Here is a 27045-nt window from a genome sequence, read left to right as displayed (position 1 = left end):
TCAGTTTAATTCTGAAGTCTTTATTTTTTTATACACATCTACATATTTACAGGTATTTAGTTTTTCACCCCTTAGATGAATGTACAAACACTACACACATAACTGACAACACAAAGCACCCCACACTTACACAAACTCAAAATATCACCATTTTCTCTCCATACTATCTTCACATCAATCGCAAAATAATCGCAAATAGTAAATCACTCGTCTCACTAACGCGCAAGTCAAAGCAACCCACACAAGTACACACATGGGCTACTACATACATTCACTTTTGACAAAAGAACATACAGCTTCACTCAACACACGTCAGTAAAAATGGCCTCTCTCATGCTCATATCCACACACAGAGGCTCTCAGTCAGAATCATTATACTCTCGTTCCTCCCCATCTTCATCTTTGTCATTCTCCAACTCCTCCTTCATGTCCCGCTGGTAGCATTCCCAGCCCCTCCTGCTGTACGAGTGCTCTTCACTCCAGCAACCTGGAGAGAATAACACATTGGATTAAAAAAACAAAAAAAAAACAGCTGAAGCAAAATGTTTTACTTTAAACCATAATATTATACATAATATTGGCTGTTATAACACACCATAAGCCAAATCAACTGCAAACTATGCTTGAATAAGAAGCTATTTGCTTTGCTTCTTGATTTTTAAAAAATGAAATCTAGAGCAAAATGAAACTTGGAAAAAAAAACTTGAAAATTTGAGGGCCTAAAAGAAACAAATATAAGAGCTTAGTTGTATGACCTCCATAACGCTCTCCTGCATCACCGTCATCCTCACTGCTCTCATCTGGGTAATCATTTCTCCAGTTGGTTTCAGCGTTCTCATCATCCTCATCTTCATACACTTCTTCCTCCCAGGCCACTTCATCAGGGACCTGTGTATTTGAAGGGAGGAAGAAAAAACAAAAAAAACAAATGAAATCAAAGTAAAAATGGGGTTCTACAAAGGTTATCGTTAGAATTTATTAAAACTATAATTTATTTAAAAAAAAGAAAACATTTGTTCATTGAAACAATGCTGAAAAATAACCATTTAAATATTAGATTAAAAACAAACTAAAAACGGAGTAATGTTGCTTCTTGCAAACTCACAGAATTAACGAAGTTGAAGCACTAAAAATCACTAACTGGAAATGAAAACTAAATGTTTACTAAAACTAAATGAATTAGAAATAAATTTAAGTAAAACAATTTTAACTAATAATGACAAAAGCATCTAACTTACCAAACATTCAACTAAAATTGAAAATATAAAAATAAAAGGTAATGCAAAAATATAAATACAACCTATAACAGTACATAAATAACATTAAAATAACACTGCAACTAACCAGCTCTCCCTCTTGTGTATAGGGTCTGACAGACAGAATGTCTTGGATCCAGCCTGGTGTGGCCGTCTCCTGGTAGTATAAGTCATAGACGTAATCGTCCTCTTTCTCTCGATGTTCAGTACCGAGCCCATCTCCCGACACGCTCAGCTTCTCACGAATCATCTTCACAGAGTTACACAGCATTGTCTCCGGGTCAGACATAGTCTGGGGAAGAAATAGAACAATTATATTTTAGAGTCAATTTAATAAGGGGATTTTAAAAAAAGTCATCCATAAGCATATGCTTTTGAAGAAAAATGTTAATTGTGCATACATAATTCTTACACGAGTAGCCAAAATGAACATTTAATATATAAAAAGCATTCAAGATGCATACTGCATAAAATTGCCCGAGGAAACATTTTTTGGCTTTACCTTGCCAGGCATTTTGGCATCCTCCTCCTCATGCACAATATCAAACACCTGCACTTCTCCCAAAGACAGGCCATCACTGCTCTCTATTTGGCTGTCGTCGTTCTCCTCTCCTCCTGTTGGAGGAGCGGGCTCTGTCGGCAGTCCGGCCCGGTGGCTGGACAGGATCCGGTACCGTTCCTCTTGCCTGGTGCTCCATTTGAGACTGCGCAGATCACCAATGATCCTCTGAGTGCTTCCTTGTGATGGCCGCAAGGCATGATGGGCCAGACGTGGGCGAGCCAGAGCCTCACGGACATGTGGCTGTACCGGAGCATCCTGTAAAGAGAATTGATATGTACATTAGACTACAATGACAATAAAACAGACAATTACGGCCATTTAGCTTTAACCACAGCCATTGTTTGGATTTGACAATTATTTTGATCATGAGTTTAATTAATATTTACACCTATCTATCCATCCATCCATCCATCAGTTAGTAAATAAATCTATAAATCCATCCATGGTCTGCAATGGCACTGTATAACATCAAGTATAACAACTAATTCCACTAACATAATTACTGCATGCACTGCAGGTCATTTTTTACCAGCACACAAGAAAAACAAGTGCTACACTACAAACGCACTTAAAAGAGCATCTGGACAAAAGTTCAAGTGTTACAAACGAGAAACTAGCATTTTGACGTCACTGCGCATCATCATGACCACCGAAAACAATACAATCTCACGTTTCTACAGCTCGTTTCCCCTGACAGCTGACGGTCAGACATTACCTGTGACACCACGGTGGCCACCAGTTTGAACACGGAGTTCTCGATCTTGGGCTCCTGCGGCTCTGGCTCACTCTCGTCGCTGGGCTGAGCCGCCGTGTCCTCCGGACGGATCCGCTTACAGGCCAGCAACAGCGCGTCCGCCGGATCAGTGCCTCTCTTCCTCTTCACCCGCAGAATGGTTGTGCTCGGGTCCATTTCGCTAAAGACGCGTCTACTGTGTCACCAGAGAGCGATTTCAGATGACAGACAAGTTCACGAGCCTGCCGATGACAACAACAACCTACGCCGTAGCCTTTCTTTCTTCCTTTTCACTCGTTTTTTCTCCTTTGGCTGTTTTCTCTTTAGTGACCGTCACAGTCTGGAACAGTAGCGCCACGCGACGGCGTGGAGTTTCTTAAATGTTTATATGCGTCCCCATATTGTTGCAATTAACCGCCTGCAGAGGTCGCGGTTTAATTGGGTTTAATTAAAGATTGGCGAAAAGAGGCCACTTGAAATCCTTGGTTCAGCTACTTAGCTATTAACAACTTAGCTAAGCAACTTAAGAAAATTAACATAATATTTTCTCAGAGGGACTTTTCTGTCACTTTGGAACATGCTTAAAATCCCATATAGTTTATGAAAGAATATGCCTATATTACAAGATTTAAACATTTGATAACATTCTTTTATAACGACAATTTTTTAAAGATTTGTATCTCATGATAGGCTATACATTATATTATAGGCTATTTGATTTATAAAATCAAAATTAACCAACTGCTAGCTAACCTTTTCCCCAAAAGTTAAAAAAATTAATTAGCTACTATTGCACACAGTGTTAAAATAAACAATCAAAAAAAAAAAAAAAAAAACGCTATAATGTATTATATTAGAATTCACTTGGCTGATCAAGGACATACCCAAATCTTTATGACTGTAAATGTTATAGTTTGATGAAACACACTTTGAAGAAGTAGTCAAGCCTTAGCTAATTGAAGAATCAACCATACAGTAGCCTATATGAAATTGTGAAGTTTTAAGGTAGACCGCATAAACATTTACAGTAGGTATAAACTTCTATAATCTACTAGAATGTACCTCAAATTAATATACTATGAGGGAATGTGCTATGTGTAGCCTAATCTTGAGTTTGTAAATCTATTATATCCAACTTTTCTTGCCCTATTTTTATTCTGTGACATAAAACCGATTCAGTCCGGGCTACATGGGCTCTTGGAGATCAATAAAAGGGACACTTCTGTGTGAATGCGCTCACACCCCCATCCCCCGACACACACACACACACACACACACACACAGAGAGAGAGAGAGAGAGAGAGAGAGAGAGAGAGAGAGATAATCATGGAGAGAAAGACAGAAAAGGCTCTCTTTCACACACACACACACACACACACAGAGAGAGAGAGCGAGAGAGAGAGAGAGAGAGAGAGAGAATCATGGAGAGAGAGAGACAGAAAAGGCTCTCTTTCACACACACACACACACACACACACACACACACGCTCACACTCGCGCGCACTCGCTCTATTGCACGCATCTTCTGTTGTAGCGCTCATAACCGCGAATCCACTGACAAAGTGCGGATGAAAATGAGAGGGACCCTAGTGTTAGAGTAAACGCGTGTTTTTGAGATCGACCCTAAGCTCTGAACCGATCACCATGGGAGCTGTTTGGACTGCACGGGTCCTCTGTTTGTTTTTGCTCTTGTTAAATACTCGCCAAAGCGCCGCAGTTCCTCACAACACTGGTAAGAGTCTTCACTTTGTTACGCGCGATGCTCTACACACGCAATTTCAATTTGCACGTTTTTGCGACTTGTTTACCTCCCTTTGTTTTGATACCACTGTTTTTTTTTTACTTTTCTGTAAAAACTAAACATATTTTAAAATGTGTTAATATTTTTCCTGACATTTTAAACTTTTTTTTTTTTTTGTTTTGTTTTTACTTTGAGTATCAATTTATAGCTATGTCCGTGTTTACGCATTCTAATTACTACAGTCACAACAATAGTGAAGTTTATTTACAATAGTGAAGGTTTGCCGTTCATTAGGACTCTGCAGTGTAAAGTCAGCAGTGTTTACAGTAAAGTCTCGTGTTGTATTTTTGTGATACACAGATTCAGATCAGTGTGCAGACGGAAGCGATGCCTGTCACATTGATGCTGTTTGTCAAAATACCCCAGCTTCATACAAGTGCACTTGTAAAACGGGATTTAAAGGGGACGGGAAATATTGTGAAGGTAACAGCTCTCTTTCACTTCATTTAAACAGACTCTGGACTTCCCTGTAGTCTGGAAAACCTCACTTTTTAATTATTGTATACAAGCACTGTACACATAGTATGCAGTTTCAATTGTTTATGCTTTAGTAGTTTTTAGTTCATGTTTACATTCTTTTTTTTTTTTGCTGTTGTATTGGAAGGGCAATTCCCCTATAATGAAGAAATTGCAAACATTTGTCGGCCTTGATTTCTGTTCCATGTCCTAGACATTGATGAATGTGATCTGGAATACAATGGTGGCTGTGTACACGAATGTAACAACATACCTGGCAATTACCGCTGTACTTGCCTTGATGGGTTTCATTTGGCGCATGATGGACACAACTGTCTCGGTAAGTACAAATTCATGAAGAAATCACATATACTTGTGCGAGAGGTGAAAGTTAATGATCGTATGGGATGAGTTACTCCCACGACATAATACAAGTGTTTTGGAATTATTTCCTTATTTCCACTTAGCATATTTGTACTAGCAAATATCCACATAACCATATCTGGAATGTATGTATGTATGTATGTGGAAATGTGCTGTTTTGTGATGTCATTATCAGTGCTTTAACACACTCTGTCTCTAGATGTGGATGAATGTATCTTCAACAATGGTGGCTGTCAGCATGTATGTGTCAACACCATGGGAAGCTATGAGTGTCGCTGCAAGGAAGGCTTTTTCCTGAGTGACAATCAACACACATGCATCCATCGCTCCGTGGGTGAGCTACTGTCTTTAACAAACCTTTAATGGCTCAGTCTACCATGTTCACCATCATATTGAACAATGAGTATGTAACAGGGTCACCATACATCCTCCTTTTTCCCAGCCTGCTATTCTAAATTGCCTAAAATGTCTTGATCTTGATTTTTTTTTTATTGTTTTCATACTTGCAGAAGGTAATGACTGAAATATAGTTTGGCCAATAGCTTGCAGGCTTTGTACATAATCGACCAATCATGGCACGTGAGAAGATAGGATCTACATAGAACGGTCAAAGCATTGCAAATACATGTACATATAATGCATTTCCTGACCAGAAAAGACACCATATGGTCTTGGTTCATAAGCGGCCAGTCAGGTCATGATGGATATTTTTCTGAACTTGGATGTCAAAAGTGCATCAAGAAAGTCTTGTTTTGTGTATTTGCAGAGGTGTCAGTGTGCTTAAGTCAGGGGTAAGTGCAAGGAAAGCCAACCTAATTTCTAAATGTTCTCACATAAGATCATGATTGACAGCACAATGGCGAATGACAGCTTTTAAGTTGGGTTCTCTCCGGGGCATTATCTATAGCTGTTCAGTTCCAAAGAGCCCATGCTGTGGGAAAGGGAGCCCCGTGTTCAGAGGAACAAAACAAGTTAATAACTGCAACACTCAGGGCTTTGTGGCCTGTGTCATAGATGAGAATAAAAAACCTTTTTATGTGTCTGTAGCTTCTCAGCTGCAAGTATTGTTTTCTCCACGGTAAATTGAGCTAAGGTTTTCAAGGCTTTCCACCTCATTTGCTTTCTCTGGGTAAACTTGCTAAATCCTATCAGCATTTCCACCGAGCTGCAGAGTGAATGGGAGGAAACCAGCCCTTTACACTGACCCATAGATCTGCTATTGATGTCAGGTCAGGGTGTGTGGAATTAAATGGCATTGAATTTGAAAAGAATTGTAACAACAGGTACCCCAAGGGTTTGGATATTTTATTCCCTTTCTGATTAGTGACTCTTCTGATGTGTTTTTTTTTTTTTTTTTGTTCCCAGAAACTGATTAACTAATGCAGCCAACTTAATTAGGGATAATTAAGATAAGTCCATTATCTAGCTGACACAATTATTATGAAAAACCACAAAGCTGCATAGGGTTTATGTCTTAATTGGCATTGAATGTTGATCAAATCAATTTGTTTTCCTTCCATTATTATATTTATTTTCTTACAGTGAGTTGGTTGGTTTTGCAGTTGGCAAAATGTTATTATTGTATTACATATCCACCTGATTTTTCCCGTAAGGTTCGGTGCAGTTATTCCTAAATTTTATGGGATTGGCTTCCGGTGTCATTCACTTCCAGCTATTTTTTAGCTGTCCAATACTACTAGTTTTGCTGCTTGATATTGGAAACTTATTTTATTGTATTATCTTAATTATGAAGACATCGGTTTGTAGTGCAAATGATTTTACAGCTTGCTGCACTTTTTTTATTCTTCTCGTTATTTCCCTACAGTGTCTAATGAACCGCAAGTCTTGCACATTCTCAGAAAATGGCTTACTTTTGCAATGAAAAATACGGTGGAAAGCCTATAGAAGTTCAGATACAAGATTTAACAGATTTAATTTTAAAGGGATAGTTCACCCAAAAATAAAAAATGCTCACCTTCATGTTGTTCCAAAAAATTTATGACATTCTTTCATAAAAGAAGATATTTTGAGGCATGACTCAGTGTTATTCTTTTAATTTGTCCTAACATTGGAAGTCAGTGGTCGCCAAAACTGTTTGGTTACCAGCATTCTTCAAAATATCTTCTTTTGTGTTCCACAGAAGAAAGAAAGTCATAAAAGTTAGGACTGACATGATTGTGAGTAAATGATAATAGAATTTTTATTTTTGGGATAACTATCCCTATGTTATTAAAGGAGCATTCAGTTTAATACAAACTGATGATTGAGTCTGTATTAAATTAATTCTGTGGTAGTCAACAGCATGCCACAGATTCTGTAGAGAGTGCAAATATTTCTTTCAAATATCAGTATGCTTATGTAATACCAAAAGAAAGTGTTTCAGGCTCTCTGATCGTTTCTCTTCTTCGCAGAAGGCCTGAGCTGCATGAATAAAGAACATGGCTGTGCTCACATCTGTAAGGAAACACCAAAAGGTGGCGTCGCCTGTGAGTGCCGGCCAGGTTTTGAGCTGGCCAGGAACCAGCGGGGCTGCATCCGTACGTGTGAATGGCATTTCTGACCCACCATTAAGCTGAGAAATACCACAGTACGACTCACTTGAGCTGTTGATGTGATGCTGTTTGTGTTCTGTTGCATAGTGACCTGTAACCATGGCAACGGGGGCTGCCAGCACATCTGTGAGGACACCGAGCAGGGACCCATCTGCAGGTGTCACGTCAGGTACACCCTACACACAGATGGCAGAACCTGTGTAGGTAAGGCTGCTTTACTACTTCTAAAGCTTTTGTCCTTACCCGCTTCTCCAGCTAGTGTTTCTGATGATCTCTTGGCAAGTATTTTAAGCTGATCTATATTTTATCTACTTATGTGCAAAGGTGGTGATAGAGATCTCTCATTCAGACACAAACACACGCTTTATCTGATAATGAGGAAGTACAGCTGGAGCCTGCAAGCTGTGTGTGTGGGGTCAGAGTCAAGCAGTCAGGGAGGTCTCTTTGCCTGGGATTGGTTTCTGTTGTAGATGGTTTTTTTGTTTATGAAAAGGTGTACTTATCGGTGTGGTTGCTTTTTAGATGGCACTAGATGACTGTGTGATGCCAGTGAAAAACATTGCAGGAAAATGTGATAACAGTCTCCTGCTTAAGATGCAGCTGATAACTGTTCCTGCATTATTCAGTGTCGCACACTGTACATATAGATATTTTCATTTAGTGGAAATACTATATACAGGTAGATCTCAAAAAATTTGAATATCATGAAAAAGGTCTATTTTTTTGTCACCCATTTCAGAAAGTGAAACCCATATATTATATAGATTCATTACACACAGAGTGAAATATTTCAAGTAGAGCCCTGCATTTCGGCCCCAGCCCGACGGACTTTTTTACTCCTCTAGGGCCGGGCTTCGGGCCAATTTTCATGTCATAGTTCAGACGCAGGCCGGGCCTCGGGCCTGTTTTGGGTTTCTCCTTATTTTTATATTGTAGACATCCATCGATTAGTGATGAAAAAAAATTACCGCGCTGGTGGAAACAACACGAGACCGTGCTGCCGCGACTGAGAGCAGCTCGATAGTGTTTAGTGTCCCGCAGCAGCAGCAGCGTGCACAAGTTACTTCAGCGCAGCTGAAGAGTTCTAATGCACGCAGATATTTGAATTATTTACTAATAAACTAATGTTTTCTGAGTCTGTGTCGCAAGGATGAAGTTTCTTATCCTGACTCGCCGTCTCCTCATTAGACACACCTTTAGAGAGAAATGCATCTTTATTGATTATGATTAAGATTTAAGATATAATAAAATATTTTTTTTTTCCCGATTTTTTTATTTTTATTTCGTTAAGTAATAATTTAAAACTTTCTATAGATAATTTATCATGTCTGTGAGGCATGTATTCGCTCCGCTTCGGTTCATTTTTGTGAAGCGCTCCTGTTCAAGACGGCAGAAAGCGCATCAAGTTTGTTTTCTTTGTTTTATAAACAACCTTTTGTTGGTATTGTGAGTGCACACAAATACAAGTACACCCTTTACAGTTCCGAATGATGTATTACTCTTACCTTTATCCAAAAAAAAAAAAAATGACGCCGTAGGCTATTTTAATTTGTTTCCACTGAAAGTGTTTGCGCTGGTGCCTCCATGTCCTGCAGAGCGCGCTTTAGCTTCCACTCTCTGCACAAACTTAGATATAGGCTAGCGCTCATTATTATTATAGCGCAGGTTTAACTTTTAAACATTGTTATATGCTTGAACTGTTTTAGTATATCTATAGATTTTATTTTAGGCCAGTTGTGATGATATGAGAAGGCTAAATTTATCAAACATAGGCTATGATCAGCTCATGCAGCTGGCCGCTTGATCGTTACTTAAAACAAACAAAAAAACTTATAGGCTATTTAACGAACAAAAATGCTCCAAACGTTTTTCTAAATTAACTTAATAAAAAAACGAACCGAAATATAATCATTTTGCCATTGCAAACAAAACTGAACTATTTTAATAGCCGAAACAGTAGTATAAACTGTTTTAGGAGAAGGGGAAAAAAAGACGGGCTCGGGTCGGACTCGGGCCGGTAATTCTGATAAACTGTCAGACGTGGGCCAGGCTAGGGCCTGAGCGTCTCGGGCCAGGACCGGGCTAGGGCCTAAATTTGAGGCCCGTGCAGGGATCCAATTTCAAGCCTTTATTTCTTGAAATTTTGATGATTATGGCTTACAGATAATGAAAACCCAAAATTCAGTGTCTCAGAAAATTTTAATATTACACAAGATCAATAAAAAAAGGATATTTTAAACAGAAACGTCAGGCTTCTGAAAAGTATGTTCATGTATATGTACTCAATACTTGGTTGGACCTCCTTTTGCATGAATTACTGCATCAATGCGGCGTGGCATGGAGGCAATCAGCCTGTGGCACTGCTCAGGTGTAATGGAAGCCTAGGTTGCTTTGATAGCGGCCTTCAGGTCATCTGCATTGTTGGGTCTGGTGTCTCTCATCTTCCTCTTGATAATACCCCTATGGGGTTCAGGTCAGGCGAGTTTGCTGGCCAATCAAGCACAGTAACACCATGGTCATTGAACCAGCTTTTGGTACCTTTGGCAGTGTGGGCAGGTGCCAAGTCCTGCTGGAAAATGAAATCAGCATCTCCATAAAGCTTGTCAGCATAAGGAAGCATGAAGTGCTCTAAAATTTCCTGGTAGATAGCTGCGTTGACTGTGGACTTCAGAAAACACAGTGGACCAACACCAGCAGATGACATGGCAGCCCAAATCATCACTGACTGTGGAAACTTCACCCTGGACTTCAAGCAACATGGAGAGTGTGCCTCTCCACTCTTCCTCCAGATTCTGGTACCTTGATTTCCAAATGAAATGCACAATTTACTTTCATCTGAAAGTAACAGTCCAGTTCTTTTTCTCCATAGCCCAGGTAAGACGCTTCTGACGTTGTCTCTGGTTCAAAAGTGGCTGGTAGCCCTTTTCCTGAAGACGTCTGAGCGTGGTGACTCTTGATGCACTGACTCCAGCTTCAGTCCACTCCTTGTGAAGCTCTCCCAAGTGTTTGAATCGGCTTTGCTTGACAGTATTCTCAAGCTTGCGGTCATCCCTGTTGCTTGTGCACATTTTTCTACCCAATTTCTTCCTTCCAGTCGACTTTGCATTTAATATGCTTTGATACAGCACTCCTTGAACAGCCACCCCTTTCAGTAATGACCCTCTGTGACTTACCCTCTTTGTGGAGGGTGTCAATGATCGTTTCCTGGAACATTGCCAAGCCAGCAGTCTTCTCCATTATTCTGATTTCAAAGAACAAGAGATACCCGGAATTTATACTGTATGGATGGTCATTAATTGAAGCGCAAATGTAAAATTCTAATATTCTGAGATACTGATTTTTGACTTTCATGAGCTGTAAGCTGTAATCATCAAAATTAAAACAATTTTTTTTTTAAAAATGTTTTACTTTACATGTAATGAATCTAAAATATACGAAAGTTTCACTTTTTGAAATAAGTTACAAGAAAAAAAAGAACTTTTTCATGATATTCTAATTGTTTGGGATGTACCTGTACTAGTGTTCAAAAGGCTGGGGTCAGAAGATTTTTTTTTTTGTTTCATTTTTAAAATTGTAAAGTCTCTTATGCTCAGTAAGGATCAGAAATACAGTAATATTATTACAATTTGTGATAAATATTTTCTGTTTTAGTAGTTTTAGTAGTTTAATATAATTATGTATTCCTCTGATGGCAAAGCTGAATTTTCTACAACCATTACTCCAGTCTTCTGTGCCACATGATCTTTCAGAAATCACTCTACAATGCTGATTTGGTGCTCAAGTAACATTTCCTGTTATTATTAGTGGTAGAAACCATGCTTATGTGACCCTGGACCACAAAACCAATCATAAGGGTATATTATAATAATGAATAAATAAGCTTTCCAATGATGTATGGTTTGTTAGGATCAGACAATATTTGGTTGAGATACAACTATTTGAAAATCTGAAATCTGAGGGTGCAAAAAAATCTAAATATTGAGAAAATCCACCTTAAAGTTGTCCAAATGAAGTCCTTAACAATGCATATTACTAATCAAAATGGAAATGTACAAAATATTTTCATGGAACATGATCTTTACTTAATATCCTAATGATTTTTGGCATAAAAGCCACAAAACCAGTCATAAGTGGCATGGGTATATTTGTAGCTATTTTTGCTAATTTTGCCCCATACATTGTATTGTTGGCTATTGCTACAAATATACCCATGCCACTTATGACTGGTTTTGTGGTCCAGGGTCACATATATAAAATATTGATTATATGTATGTAGTATTATGATTTTGTTTAAAAACTACAGAAACTATGCATCTGATTTCTTCCTGATCTGACACTTTAAAAGAACTTGCATTGGTGTAAATGAAAGTAATCAGGTTGATTCCATCATATTCAGTTTTTACATTTCAACAAAGCATTTCTTAGGTGGCCTGGCAATGTAACTGTTTTCCTTGCGCATAAGGTATATATTGTTCTCATGCTCTGTTGTCTGTCTTTTTTTAGAAAGGGATGAAACGGCCCTCACCACCCCTGATCACAATGCCACATCCTTGGCCGAGGTAGACAAACGAGTTAAGCGTCGACTGCTTATGGGTAAAATCCTACCAATAACAATCCATACATAATCAAATCAATTCGAAGTATGCAATTTCATCCAGAGAAATAGGGTTAAATATATCAGTACTTATAGAGAAAACCAAGAAGTGCTGTGTTAGTGCATATATTTAGAAGCCAGGCTAAGCATTCCACAGTCTTTTAGGTAAACTGTGAAATGACTGGAGACCCACACTTCACCACCTCTGATTTCTCCCTTGTAAAATATGTCCTGGTGATAGAGTGGTACATTTCACATGTTTTTCTCTCATGCAGAGAGAGACGGGGAGGATGTTTATCGTACAGTGCTGAGTGTTGTATTTGTCTCTGCCAACTCATATTTACACAGCGCGCTGCATATGGCCTCTTTGTCCTTGGCCTTCTACATGTGTGGAGTGTGATGTAGTGTATAGACTTCCTAGCAGAGACTGTTAAAATATTAATGAATTGATTGATCTTGCAATGACTGATTTACATCATTGATCAACCTGAGGCTTTCTCTGTCAGTCCTGCCTTTTCTAACTTGTCATGTCTTTCTTTCTTCTGCTCTTCAGAGACGTGTGCGGTGAATAACGGAGGCTGTGACAGCACCTGTAAGGATACATCCACAGGTGTACGCTGCAGCTGCCCAGTAGGATTTATTCTTCAACCTGATGGCAAATCCTGCAAAGGTAGGAATCAGAATTTTTCCTTTATACACATATTTCAGTTGCTTTTAGGCTAAATCTCACAAATACATGTCCAAGTCACAATTCTCCTGAAAATCAAAAGCTAGTTTGGGGTCATCAAATTAATACTTTTATTCTGCATTAAAATGGTCAAAAGTGACCGTAAATATATTTTTAATGAAGACTTTTATTTCAAATAAATACTGTTCTTTTGAAGTTTCTATTCATAATATAATCATTCAAATAAATGTTTCCTCCACATCAGTACCAAATCAGCATATTAGAAACGTTTCTGAAGAATCATGTGACACTGAAGGCTGTACTAATGGCTGCTGAAAATTCAGCTTTGTGTTCACAGAAATAAATTATATTTTAAAATTTATTAAAATGGAAATTGGTTATTTGAATCATAATAATATTTCAGGTTTACTGTTTTTATTGGTAAAATACATACAGCCTTAATGAGCATGAGAAACTGCCCCAAACTTTTGAACAGTAGTTATATTATATTATTTAAGCAATATATGATTTTTGGGGAGGTCGGGTGATAATGTCACAGATAATAATCTTGACCGGTTTCGTGAGATTCACCCTATAGCTGATTGGTCCATCTATGTTCTACAGTGTGATTTGGTCCTTCTCTGTCTCTCAGACATTGACGAGTGTGAACTCCATAACGGTGGCTGTGACCACTACTGCAGGAACACCATTGGCAGCTTCGAATGTAACTGTCAAAAAGGCTTCAAACTGCTGACGGACGAGCGTTCATGCCAGGGTAGGATGCTCTTCTTCTGCTATAGGTCCAACACAACGTAGAGAAGCTAGTATCTGTGTTTGTAACGAAGCTTAAAGATAAGACAGGGTGGGAGTCTCATGAAGGGTGCCAGTATCAACTTGCAAGATTCCTTTGAAGATCCTTAACCTAGACTAAGAGTATAACTCTCAACCCTAAAAGAATATATTTTGTTAAAGCACACAGACAACTCCCTCTCCTTGATACAAGTCTTCTGAGGAAAGCACCTTTCCCTGTTATTAATAAAAAGCCTTGATTGATTTCTTTCAAACTGAATATGGAGCCTTTGAACAGAAAATGAGAGTGTGCTTGATGTAGAAGCTGTGCAGTTTACAATTTAAGCTAATTTTTGTTTGATTATAGATATTGACGAGTGCTTTTTTGAGAGAACATGCGACCACACTTGTGTAAACGCACCTGGTAGTTTCCAGTGTGTTTGCAACAAGGGCTACACTCTTTATGGGCTTGCCCATTGTGGAGGTAAGGATACAAACAGCTATTTAAAGATTTTATTTTAATTAAAATCAAAGGACCATGATACTGTTTTATTGATTTTGACGAATCACACAGAATTTTTACAGATGAGTATAGTGCAATATATATGACTTTTGTTGGTTCCTCCATTCTCAGACATAAACGAATGTAGTTTGAACAATGGAGGATGTGAACACACCTGTGAAAACACCATGGGAAGCTTTGAGTGCCACTGTCATGCTGGTTACAAGCTGCACTGGAACAAGAAAGACTGTATCGGTAAGATGAGCCTTAGTGATTCTGAATGCTGGCTTTCTATATCTGATGATGTTGGTCTAGATGCAAATCAGTTCTTCATCCCTGGGAGTTAAAAGCAGGAGATACTTTTGTGTTTCTCTATCTGGCTCTCTCTGTCTGTGCTATTGCTGAACAAACAGATACCAGGTGCTGTCTAACTCAAATCTCACATGTCGCGTTGTACATTCATATTCTCATCTTGAACAAACTGCATTGTTGAGCTTTCGATCTAACTCATTCCATCCACCTTCCTCTCAGCATGCATACCGTAGCTTTACATTTAAGCATTGTGATTTTCACATTCAGAAGCAGAGGACTCTGCACTAGTGCCGCCCCCTGCCAGGCCCACTCTCAACTGCAGTAAGCAGGGGGGGAGTGAGCTCTGCTACCTGACCTGCCAGTCGCAGGTTCATATCAGCAGTGGTGAGTGTTACGACATTTAGAAATCTTCCTTTGTCGACATGCTAGAGTTTGCTTGGAGCTTCTCTGACACCTTCACCTTCATCTGTAGGAGCTGAAGATTCATACACAGTGACCTGTGGAAGGCCCCGGCCGTGCCACGCAGGAGGACAGTGGAAAGGGAATGGGTCAAATTGCCCAGGTAAATCCATGTGGATGTGTACTGGGTTTGAACTGTTCCAAGCTGTGTATACTGTAAAAAACAATATTGTAGTAATTGTTAATATTCAGAATTTGCGTCAAACTCCATTTGAGTAATTTTACGTTCTTTTATCATTTTTCTTAATTTTATGTTTTAATATTTTTATTCTACATTTTAAAATTTTATAGTTTTAGTTTTAATATATTTTGGTTTTAGTTATAACAATTTAGTGATTTTTGTACTTGAAGGGATAGTTTACCCCAAAATGTCAATTCTGTCATCCAAACTTGCAAGACGTTTGTTCATCTTTGGAACACAGATTAAGATATTTTTATGAAATCCGAGAGCTTTCTGACCCTGGATAGACAGCAACGCAACTGACATGTTCAAGACACAGAAAGGTAGTAATGGCATCTTTAAAATAGTCCATGTGACATCAGTGGTTCAACCGTAGTTTTATTAGGCTGCGAGAATACTTTTACAAAAATAATGACTTCAAGAATGTCTTGCCTTCCCCGTGTCAGTCTTTGACGCGGGTTCTCGGCAGTACCACGCATGCATGTGATGCTGCTGACATAGAACACGCATGCGCTGTGCATTGTTTACAAGCAGAAGAATGCACGCGGTATGATGGTATTCTCGATAATGGCAGAGGACTGTCCCAGGGGAGAAGAAATCATTGAATAAATTTTAATCAATAAAATAACAATAAAACAATCAAAATCATTGTCAAAAAGTATTCTTGTAGCTTGTCCTTACTACGTTTCTGTGCCTTGATCGTGTACCCTTGCTGTCTATGGGGTGGTGATGGCGCAGTGGATAAGACACATGCCTTTGGTGTGAGAGACCCGGGTTCGAATCCACTGTGAGACACCAATGTGTCCCTGAGCAAGACACTTAACCCCTAGTTGCTCCAGAGGCGTGCGACCTCTGACATATATAGCAATTGTAAGTCGCTTTGGATAAAAGCGTCAGCTAAATGAATAAATGTAAATGTAAATGTAAATGTCTATGCAGGATCAGAAAGCTCTCGCATTTCATCAAAAATATCTTAATTTGTGTTCTGAAGATGAACGAAGGTCTTACAGGTTTGGAATGACATGAGGGTGAGTAATTAATGACAGAATTTTCATTTTTGGCTGAACTACCCCTTTAACAATCTTATAACTATTTCAGTTGCCAGAGAAAGTTTTTGCATCTAATATTTATATTTTTTTCAGCTTTATTTCAATTACTGTTTTAGCTTCTGTTTTAGCTAACAATAACAACACTGATCCCAAATGATGAATATGATGAGTGTATAAGTCACAGTGTTCCTTCCTGTTACAGGTTCTGGAATCAAAACCATTGCTACATTTAAATCTGGACAGGGGAAGTGCAATCTGAAGCGGAGTCAGGAAAATCTTGCACAGAGCTTTAAAACTGCCCTGTCAGGTACTGGCCTCATAGCTACATGGTTTTGAATGAAAATACACGCAGTTGACTACTGAAGCAGAGATTTGTTTGTACAGGCTTTAAGTCAAAGTCTAAAGTCAGCCCATTAATAAAACACTGTGACATGACTACATTTATCAAATTGTACGACCGAAACAGAAATCATTATCTTTCTTTTTATTTCCCCTCTATGCAAGTAGACTTAATGCAAATAAGAAGTAAGTGAGTGATGCAGCAAACCAGACACAGAGATATTTATAATAATACTAATACTTTAATAAAACTATATATTTTCACAAGTTCGTTGTCTGAAAAGAGTCCCACACTTTTCAGTGAAAGACTATAACTATTTTATTCCCTCTCCGCTCAAGTTTGATTCTTTCTGCACTGTTATCTATACTGAGAAGCAAATGGGATGTAAGAAAATTGATTTTACAAGTTATTGATTGAGTTGAGCCTGCCTTTTCATTTTGGATCCTCTAAATACATTGTCTTTAATATCTATTTACTCAGATAAAAGAGCCACCGAGAATGTGCAGTTCAGCTTTGTTAGCCTGCACTGTGCCTCTTCAAGCAGACAGCAACGTAGTCGCCACGGGCGGAAGGCTGGCGAGGAGGAAGGGTCCTCTATCACTGCCCAGTTTGAGCTGGATGTGAACCTGGAGGAGGTAACAGGTTGGTTTCGTGCACTGCATGTGTATGTTTCAGTAGAAACCTTAGGCCTCTCACTGCTTGCTTGCATCTCTCCCGCTTCCTGCTCCTGTCGCTGTTACTAAAACAAGACAACAGGTGAAAGTATCTCCTGGTTTAAGATGGAAGTGGGTTCTATATTTAATAGTGGACAGTTTGCACGTATATGGGTGTTTGTGTGCACTCGGTGTATGTACGAGATATGGTATCCAGTGTTTCTCTCAGCAGAGGGCTGTGACCTGACATGTGTTCGGCGGCGCTCTGAGAAGCGGCTTAGGAAGACTATCCGCACTCTTCGGAAGTCCATTAACCGGGAGCAGTTTCACCTGCACTTTGCTGGATCGGAGTATGAGCTGGCTAAGAAACTCGTCCGACCCGCTGACCCACCAGACCACTGTGGCACCGGACAGATTCTGCTAGACAAGAAATGTGGTGAGTTCAAATACACGCCAATTACAGTTGCTCGAGGACACAAAATATTTGTTAGGATTCACATATGTATTATATCATTTACTTTGCATGTTGGTTGTGCTCCAGGTCACTGATTATGTCTAGTTGGAATCAGTCGGTTATATCCGACAGTTTTTCAAATATTGTATATTGTAGAAGTGGATTTGGCATCAGTGCAGGCCAGATGACTGACATATATTAGGTGTTATATAGTATAATATGTATGGTGTGAGAAAGTGGGCATGAGTTTTATTTAAGAGGCAAGACTGGCAAACAGAAGGCTGCTGTTGGCTCTTGCAGCTGAATGCTGTTCCAATCTCAAGATTGCAGCCGAGTACATGTTTTGTGTGACAGGCCTACTTCAGATCAGCTTGCTACAGCATATGTTCAACTTGGCATCCGTTTCCTTTAGCCTCTAGAATAAACATCTCAGAGGGACTGTATGTGAGGCACAGCTAACTCTTTGTCTGGAGGCCTCATTGTGTTGAGCATTATCTCATTGCCTTCATTGTCTTTGACATAAGGCTCTTACAAAGATGCCTTTTTAAGGTGACCGTATTGCTGAGGTTGTTTGTCCTCTTTTGTGGTGGAGAAGTCCATTATCTTTTACAGGCTCAGTTTTAGCAGTAAAGCAGAAAACCAAAGGCTCTCTGCTTTTTCAGGGCTGTCAGTTGCTGTAAAGACTTCTTGTAACAGTCTCAGAGTAAAATGTTATTGCTCTGAAATTGCACTTTCATAGCTGCAGAGACTTAATAGCCATCTCGTGATGTTTCACATAATATTCATCTAAAGAAATATGAGATGGTGACAAGCAGTGGGTGAGAGCTGTAAAATTACTTTAGCATAGCTCAGATAGCTTAACTTTGGAAGAATCTGATGAAATTTCAAGTTCATATTGACTTTTGCATTGGAGTTTGAGACATTTTTTAAATGTCTTTAAATGATTTTTAAAAAAGATGTTTGTACTTGAACATGCTTTTTAAGAATGCGTACAATTAATGCATAAAAAATGAGAGTAAAGACATTTAACAATGTTACAAATATCCTTTTCAAATAAATGCTGTTCCTTTTGAACTTTCTATTTATTAAAGAAAAAACATTTGATTTTAAAATTTGATATAAAATGCATCCTTGGTGAGCATAAAAGACCTCTTTCAAAAACATTAAAAACCCCTTTCTAACTTTTGAAGGGTATATTGCTGTCCAGACACCTTCTGTCTCTGTCTGTGTCTATTTTTGCAGTGGTTCTTTCTCTTCTTTGACTCAGAGTGTGGGGTTTTGAGTTGTTTGATCCATTTTGGATTACTCTCCACTGGAGAATGATAATGGAGGAAAATGAAGTTAGAAGACTGGTGACCACTGACCAGCTCCCTCCTCATTGTTTTACAAATCACAAGTCCCATAAGTCCAACTTTACAGACCCAAGCTATATGTCTACATCTCGTTTAACATGTTTGGAAAGTGATGCCAAGTGAAATGTACACGCTTGCCAATAAGTAATTAATTGAATCCATGCTGAATATAGGATTGTAAGTTTTGCTCTCTTCACTAAAGCTGGCGTACAATTAAGGTACACAGAAGTGTAGTGTCCATGTGCCAGCTTAAATCCAGCTCTAAAAAGAGCTATATTTTTTCCTGCCTGTTCTGGCCTCCCCCACTGGCTTGCCTCACTAAGTGCAGTTTAGCCTTTTCAGTTTGCCCACTCCATTGTAAATCCCAGTGGGGCTTGTTCAAGCTCCTGGAGTGAGTGGGGAAAATCTGTGCTTCAACACATCTTTGCAGCTTTACATACCAGCCTTTGCTTTTTAAACCCTTAAGAGTGATCAAAACCTGTGATGAAATGTATTCTTGTTCACTCAGTAAATAAAATTCTGTCATCATTTAGTCACCCTGATTTTCATTCCAGAACTGCATGACTTACTTGCTTCTGTAGAACGATATTGTGAAATTTTGAATCTTTTTTTTTTTTTTTTTTTTTTTTAGACACCATTGACTTTGTTCCACTGAAGAAACACAATTGTCATTTTTGTGTAAAATTTCATGCTAATTCACTTAAAGCACACATACATTTTGACATGGATTGAACATGTAATCCATTAATTAGATATCACAAAAACACACAATGATGAACTGTAAATGAACAGCAAAGCTAAAGAACGAGGGGTTTGCCTAAGTTTGCCCTCTCAGCTGCCGCTTTCCTCTCCTGTCCATAAATGTGCTAAGTTATTGTTTGCTTGTTTGTTTTTGTAGGGGTTGTTTTAGAGGGCTGTTTATTCAAGCAAGCAGTTTAAGTGCCAAATTCCTCCTTGGGCAGGGCCACTCTGTGTGACCCCAGCCAGTGAGCGGCTCGAGAGAATTGACTTCAGCGACACCATGGGAATCAATTAGCATCAGCTGTTTGGGCCTCTGCCTGATAGGCGCAAGGAACGATTGGACTCCGCTGAATGGGGGATTCACAATCCTGACCCCTTTTATTGGGTTCAACTCCTTACCACTGTGATACCATAGTGTTTGCCTATGTCATCAAATAGGCAAAAGCCAGGGGACTTGAATAGAGGTTAAAGGTCCTTTAAACCTCTTTGGGACCATCAATTCGAGGATTCAATAGAATCGTCGCTTTGCATTTGAAAGGCTTCAAGGTTTTTTCTCTCTCTCTTTCCATCTCTCGCTCTTTTCCTCTTCTCTCTCTTATTCCGTCTCTCCGTCAAATAAAAGCCGCCCGGGACAATGTGACGGTGGCTCCTCATGGTTATTCAGGATTAACAAAAGAGAGGAAAAAATGAACTGCTCTTGAGAGAATTACATTTTCTTCTTGGAAAAGCGGCAGTTTGCTGAGGCACACATAATTGCCATGCTGTGTAAACCTTTGTGGAATTAGCCATCATTACCATAAAATCTCGGGAGTAAGAGGTTTGTCTAAATTCTCCTGAACACTGTCAGTTGGATGTTTGCACAGAGACACTGAGATGAAAGGAACGTTTCTAAATTGCCGTACTTACTTGGTTAAAGGACTGAACCGTACCGATGCGTGGCTTATTTTAAGGCACAGTGTGTGCAAAACACTTTTGAAAGCAGCACTATAAATCAGAGCGGTTTATAAAGCGAACATTAAAAAGACTTTGTTCCGCTCCCTTTAATCAAACATCATAGGTTTAGACGAGGTAATATTCCCTTTGAGCGTGTTCAGTAAGGTGAGGGATTGTGTATGCATGTGAGGGCTGTTTGATGTGGGGGATCAGGCAGCTGTGGAAAGCCTCAGTTCTCTTATTTGTTTGAATTTTTGGCATAGCTGCATCAGGTCGATTTGCAGTGCCCCTTTAGCAGCTTAATGTGAGGCCCCTCTTTTGTGTTCCAAGTTTAGTACCCGTTTCATCTAATTTCTGACTTTTCTTTGCGCTAGTCAAATGCAGCGTTGGCATGTACTATGATGGAGAGCAGGGGAGGTGCTTTCTTTGCCCCCCTGGGACGTACCAAGATGAAGAGGGGCAGGTGTCATGCGACGTGTGCCCGGGACCCGAGGGCAGGGGAATCCCTAGAACCACAGGAGCACGCAACATGTCGCAGTGTGGAGGTGAGACTTCACAGAGACGTGCTCATGAACAAACAAGTCTGTAGTCTTTCCACTATCACACACTTCCATTGAGGTCGGTGTCTGTCAAGAGCTTGTGTTTGGCTGTGATTTAACTTCTAAATTCTGTTTATTGCTTCTACCAAGTAAAGGCCCGTTCACTCCAAGGATGATAACTATGAAGATAACTAAAACACTACCTATAATAACATCTACAACAAAGCACAATAAATTTGTTTATTATAAGCATTCACTGGAGTTTTGTCATCATATGTGACCCTGGACCACAAAACTAGTCATAAGTAACATGGTTATATTTTTAGCAATAGCCAAAAATACACTGTATGTATCAAAATGATAGTTTTTTTTTTTATTTTATGCCAAAAATCATTAGGACATTAAGTAAAGATCATGTTCCATGAAGTTATTTGTAAATGTCCTACCGTAAATATATTAAAACCTAATTTTTGATTAGTAATATGCATTGTTAAGAACTTCATTTGGACAACTTTGATTTTGTGATTTTTCTCAATATTTAGATTTTTTTTTTGCACCCTCAGATTCCAGATTTTGAAATAGTTGTATCTCGGCCAAATATTGTCCGATCCTAACAAACCATACATCAATGGAAAGCTTATTTATTCAGATGTATATGTATAAATCAATTTGTTGGACTTTTTAGTAGAGCAGAATATTTTTCTTCAAGAAATAAAGGCTGTCCTGAATATTAAGGAAGATAAAGCAGTTAGAGATGACACCAAAGATGGCATCAGACTTGCCCTAAAACCAGAGATGATCTTAAAAATGTACATTTGTGTCAATCACCGGTGTGCACTGTGTATATTTATTATGTGAATATAAATACACACACATGCATGTGTATATTTAAGAAAAATGTTACATTTATATATTAAATATATTTATATATAATATTAATTATATGAATATAAATGTATACATGTAAATATTTTCAAAATATATACTGTGTATATATATATATATATGTATGTATGTATACAATATACAAACATATATTATGTAAACAAAAACTTATTTTGGATGCGATTTAATCTAATCTTTTGACAGCACTAATAGGGACCAACTCTCACTCTTAACTAGTTGCTTATTAGCATGCCTATTAAAATATTGGCATATTGGCTGTTTATTAGTACATATTCTGCATGACCATATTATACATCCTTAATCCTACCCAATACCTAAACTTAACAACTAACTTACTAACTACTAAACAGAAAATTAGGAGTTTGAGGCAAGCATTGTAGTTAATGGTTTGTTAATGGAGATCGGACCTTTATTTAAAAATGTTTTTATTTATAATAGTAATAATTATTATTATTATTAAGATAATAAAATAATTTCTTAATAGAGTTTCCGTGTTCTCCGCTGTGCATACTGTACCACATTTCATCCTATTATCCATTTATCCCCGAGAGATGTCATCCCCCAGATAATTAAGGTTGCAAAGAAAGAGTATGAATCACATCCTGTTTTGTTTTTTTATTATGCAGTAGACAGGAAGCATACCTGTATTGATGATAATCTCCCAGGCTCATGGCTAGTTGAGCTTGAGTTGAGTTTTTGTGATTGTGAGTGTGTTGGGAGGGGTCATTTCATGCAGTTCTGCAAATCCTCAACTGTCTGATTCATTCACACCAACAAAGAATTCCAGACCAGTCTTGTGTTTGGAGAAGAAAAGGCACCACCATGTTTCTGCTTCTCACTCACGGTCATCAAAGGCAGCTTACTATGCAGATGCCATCTTCTACTTTCTGCTGATAGACACAACTAAAGGGGCTGTTAAGGGTCCGTCTCAGTGGTAGCCAATTTAGTGTGGTCACTAGAGGGATGAGAGGAGGTCTGCAGTTTATTAGATAATGAACTTGCATGACATCACTGCGGTTTGCTTTCTTTGGAAGGCAATACAGTATTCAACTTGATTTGTCTGGCATTGTCTTAACATTTTTCTGATCCTAGGTCAGTGCCGTCCTGGTCAGTTCTCCCACGATGGTTTTGTGCCCTGTCTGCCCTGCCCACAAGGCACCTATCAGCCTGAGGTCGGCCGAACTTCCTGTTTCCCATGTGGAGGAAGCCTCACAACCAAATATGATGGTTCTGTGTCCTTCCAAGACTGTGAGACTAAAGGTGAGAAGAATATGGCTATAATACAAGTCAGATTATACTGCTGTTCAAAAGATTGGGGTCAGTAACTATTTCCAGTTGAACTGTTTTCTTTTTAATGTATTTTAAAATGTAATTTATTCCTGTGATGGCAAATCTGAATCTTCAGCAGCCATTACTCAGTCTTCAGTGCCGCATGACCTTTCAGAAATCATTCTAATATGCTGATTTGGTGTTCAGAAATATTTCATATATTATCAGTGTTGAAAAGCAGTTGTGCTTATTAATATTTTTTGGAACCTGTGATACATTTCTTCAGCATGTATTTGACATGGAAATCTTTTGTAAGATTATAAATGTCTTTACTGTCACTTTTGATCAATTTAACGCATCGCTGCTGAAAAAAACTATTTCTTTCAAAAAATAAATTCTGACTGACCCATTTTGAACAGTAGTGTATATTCACATTAATGAAGACTACTCTGCTGGAAAAAACAGCCTGAACCAGCCTAAGAAGGTCTCCCAACCAAATTTTTTTTTTGGATTTGCTACTCTTTTTAACTGGTCAGGCTGGGACAACAGTTACAATCAGTTTTATAAGCAGATTTAAAGAAGGGTATTATCTTAAAATGTTAGATGTTCTTTGCAGATGTCACATTCTTCCATATTTAATAGAAATATTAATATTTAATTTTGAGACAGAAATGCTGATTTGTGAACTGATTTTGTTGTCCCTACAGTTCAGTGCTCCCCAGGGCATTACTACAATACCAGCACACACCGTTGCATCCGTTGCCCCATCGGAACCTATCAGATGGAGTTTGGCCAAAACTACTGTATTGCCTGCCCTGGAAACACTACTACTGATTTTGATGGCTCCACAAATATTATGCAGTGCAAAAGTAAGTGCAATTCACAAAAAGTTAAATTTTAGCTCTTTTAAAGACAGAATAAGGGCTTATTCTTTCAATTCAGCCTATCCTTTTCTCATTTAAAAAAAGGTAATTTAGTTCTCTGTATAGTCTAGCCTAAGTGGTTTAATTTGTTCCTGCCAGACAGACACTGTGGAGGAGAGCTGGGAGAATTCACCGGCTATATCGAATCCCCCAACTACCCCGGCAACTACCCGGCCAACATCGAGTGCACCTGGACCATCACCCCTCCTCCCAAGCGCAGAATCCTCGTTGTGGTACCTGAGATCTACCTTCCTATTGAGGACGAGTGTGGGGACTATTTGGTCATGCGGAAGAGCTGTGAGTGTTGCAGGGCTGTGATCTGGTGTTGAATGCATTGGCTCAGCAGGGTGATTGTGAATACACATGTGAGGAAATGGGGGGAGGAGCCGCATCGATGGGCTCATTAGGGCTCTCCTTCATCTCTTGGGGTTCGAATAAGCCTCTGAAGAGGTCTTTAGAAGTTTCTTTACTGTTCCCACAGCTCTGCCCAATTCAGTGACGACTTATGAGACGTGCCAGACGTATGAGCGACCCATCGCCTTCACCTCCCGCTCCAAGAAACTCTGGATCCAGTTCCGCTCCAATGAAGGAAATAGTGGAAAAGGCTTCCAAGTGCCATATGTAACGTACGATGGTGAGAACTGAATTGCTGACGTCTTTGTATTGTATTATTGGTGTTCAAAGAATGTTGAGTATTTATATGCTGTCTATTGTGCTTCTTTTAGAGGACTACCAGGAGCTCATTGAGGACATTGTTAGGGATGGAAGATTATATGCCTCTGAGAATCATCAAGAAATTCTTAAGGTATAGTGCATTAATTTGTCTTTTAAAGCAACGGGTTAACTTGATTTTACATAACTGGTGTGAGCCAAGTACTAAAATCAAGAGGTTTGCAGTTGCAGATCCCGGTAGTGAAAAACAGACAATAGTGCCACCCTGTGGAAGATGTAAAAATATATTGTGCTGGTGTTTTGTAATTGATTTAAAGTCCATTTATGTTTTCTAATTAACTTTACAGGACAAGAAGCTAATGAAGGCCCTGTTTGATGTTCTGGCCCATCCGCAAAACTTCTTCAACTACACTGCACAAGAGTCTAAAGAAATGTTTCCAAAATCATTTATCAGATTTCTCCGCTCCAAAGTTTTGAGATTCCTACGTCCCTGAATTTTGTGAAATAATCTTGTACGGAATAAATATTTGGCTCTCCAGACAAATTTTATATGACTGACCTGGAACAAATATTCCTGAATGTTCTTGGCCGCCTGCATACGGATTTGGATTCAAGATGAATTCTTGGACCTGATGAGATGAGAGCTCGCAAGAAACTTTCCTAAATACGTCATTGGAGTTTTTTTCTCCGGAAGAAAATTAACTGTTTTTCCAGTGAATGGATTTATTGCTGCCCTTCTAACAATTATAACACGAACCGACACCTTTCAAGAAAATGATTCTTCCCGTTTCATTCCTTTATTGCCCAGAAGTGACTGTGATACAAAAACATGTTAATTCCAGCCTGAATTATAGTCACTTAAAAAGAAGAGCAGCTAGATTGCTTGTTATATATTATAGGTCATTTCACTAAATTTGCTTTTTTTTTTTTTTGGTGAAAATGTTTGACCAGCTGATTTTGAAACTTCAGAGAACTACTAAGAATTTAGTGGAAGTTAAAGCAGTTAAAAGTCATTTTTGTCAAGTTTGAATGTGTTGTACATTATGTAAAAAAAAATTAGCCTCAGCTCTCATGTTACTATATTGTATTCTTTTTTTTGCATTGTAGCCTTCTTCATACATGCCATATATGTATTCTTCATTTGTTTCCAGTACAAAACTGTAGATGTACACAATATTGTCAGGGTTAGACATTATGGTCATTTGATATATCACTTCTCAGTTTCTCTGCATTCACTTCTATCACACGTCCATCACCTAAACTGATTTTTGGATTAAGAGGCTCTTGATGTAGGATTGATTGCTCATTAATGACATGCAGAGTAAATTAAATGTTTATATTTTTTATGGTTGTACATCTAACGTGTAAATAAATAAATACACTCAAAATGTCTGTTGTATCAAATGCAACGTAGTTGTAGTAGCCTAGATCAGCGATTTACAACCAGGGGGTTCTTGGATATATTAAACTGTTCTTTGTTAAACCCATAAAACAGAAATTATGGCTGAAGGCAAGGCACCCCAGGTGAATAGGGTAATTAAAAAAAAAAAAAAGATCTCACCATACTTCCGCAGTTGCATTAAGCATATAATAGCAAATATATTCTAAAATGTTGTGTTAAAATATGGAAATTAATGCATTATCTAATTAAATATGCACTCATTTGCATACATTTCCAGAACAGAAATCTGAACATTGGATAAAGCCAGGTTGAAAATTTTGTTGACATATTACATTTAAATAATCAAAACTTGAAGAGGGGATCTCTTTTTATCATTCCACAAATCTAAAAAATAACCTTGTTTTACGAATAAAAAGTTGTATAAAATGAGGCCTATTAGCCTACATATAAATAGGTTAAAATAGACTGTCATTTAAAATAAATTCAAATTAAATGACTGTGACTGATCTGTTTGTAGCTAAAGCAGTTTGACGCATATAACATCGTGCAGGTAACACCTGGGGC

The 27045-nt window shown here is 38.5% G+C and overlaps 2 protein-coding genes across 6 annotated transcripts; one reads left to right on the top strand and one right to left on the bottom strand.

The window, feature by feature from the left end:
• Position 1: 1 nt before the first annotated feature.
• LOC306884221 (putative RNA polymerase II nuclear localization protein SLC7A6OS) lies at positions 2-2909 on the bottom strand. Of its 2 annotated transcripts, none has more exons than XM_079439939.1 (5): positions 2534-2909; positions 1759-2073; positions 1345-1548; positions 756-888; positions 2-487 (listed from the first exon to the last, which is right to left on the bottom strand). In XM_079439939.1, the coding sequence occupies exons 1-5, from the start codon at positions 2726-2728 to the stop codon at positions 360-362; spliced, it is 975 nt and encodes a 324-aa protein (XP_079296065.1). In that variant the 5' UTR covers positions 2729-2909; the 3' UTR covers positions 2-359. The 2 variants fall into 2 exon arrangements, with proteins under 2 accessions (XP_079296065.1, XP_079296066.1); XM_079439940.1 differs by having other exon boundaries at positions 1759-2043; positions 2627-2867.
• Positions 2910-3924: 1015 nt separating this feature from the next.
• LOC306878115 (signal peptide, CUB and EGF-like domain-containing protein 2) lies at positions 3925-26471 on the top strand. Of its 4 annotated transcripts, none has more exons than XM_079430240.1 (23): positions 3925-4283; positions 4653-4775; positions 5023-5148; positions 5392-5526; positions 7604-7729; positions 7832-7948; positions 12248-12337; positions 12892-13008; positions 13658-13780; positions 14162-14278; positions 14429-14551; positions 14876-14992; positions 15081-15170; positions 16500-16604; positions 17118-17279; positions 17520-17726; positions 21145-21315; positions 23308-23475; positions 24192-24353; positions 24507-24704; positions 24889-25041; positions 25133-25212; positions 25427-26471. In XM_079430240.1, exons 1-23 carry the CDS (start codon positions 4196-4198, stop codon positions 25571-25573), a joined length of 3045 nt encoding a protein of 1014 aa, XP_079286366.1. In that variant the 5' UTR covers positions 3925-4195; the 3' UTR covers positions 25574-26471. The 4 variants fall into 4 exon arrangements, with proteins under 4 accessions (XP_079286366.1, XP_079286367.1, XP_079286369.1 ...); XM_079430241.1 differs by having other exon boundaries at positions 4014-4283; positions 17523-17726; XM_079430242.1 differs by having other exon boundaries at positions 4026-4283; positions 7607-7729.
• The last annotated feature ends 574 nt before the right edge of the window (positions 26472-27045 follow it).

The sequence above is a fragment of the Barbus barbus genome (assembly GCF_936440315.1).
Source record: "Barbus barbus genome assembly, chromosome: 2".
NCBI lineage: Eukaryota > Metazoa > Chordata > Actinopteri > Cypriniformes > Cyprinidae > Barbus > Barbus barbus.
Note: the sequence above shows the minus strand (reverse complement) of the source record. Positions and strands in the feature narration are given on the sequence as shown.

Coding starts and splice junctions, on each gene's coding strand:
- LOC306884221 (XM_079439939.1), bottom strand. CDS start 2,728: ATGGACCCGAGCACAACCATTCTGCGGGTGAAGAGGAAGAGAGGCACT. Junction 2,074..2,533: donor TGGCCACCGTGGTGTCACAG/GTAATGTCTGAC, acceptor TTCTCTTTACAG/GATGCTCCGGTACAGCCACA. Junction 889..1,344: donor ATACACAAGAGGGAGAGCTG/GTTAGTTGCAGT, acceptor TCAAATACACAG/GTCCCTGATGAAGTGGCCTG.
- LOC306878115 (XM_079430240.1), top strand. CDS start 4,196: ATGGGAGCTGTTTGGACTGCACGGGTCCTCTGTTTGTTTTTGCTCTTG. Junction 14,552..14,875: donor GAACAAGAAAGACTGTATCG/GTAAGATGAGCC, acceptor TTTCACATTCAG/AAGCAGAGGACTCTGCACTA. Junction 24,705..24,888: donor TTTGGTCATGCGGAAGAGCT/GTGAGTGTTGCA, acceptor CTGTTCCCACAG/CTCTGCCCAATTCAGTGACG.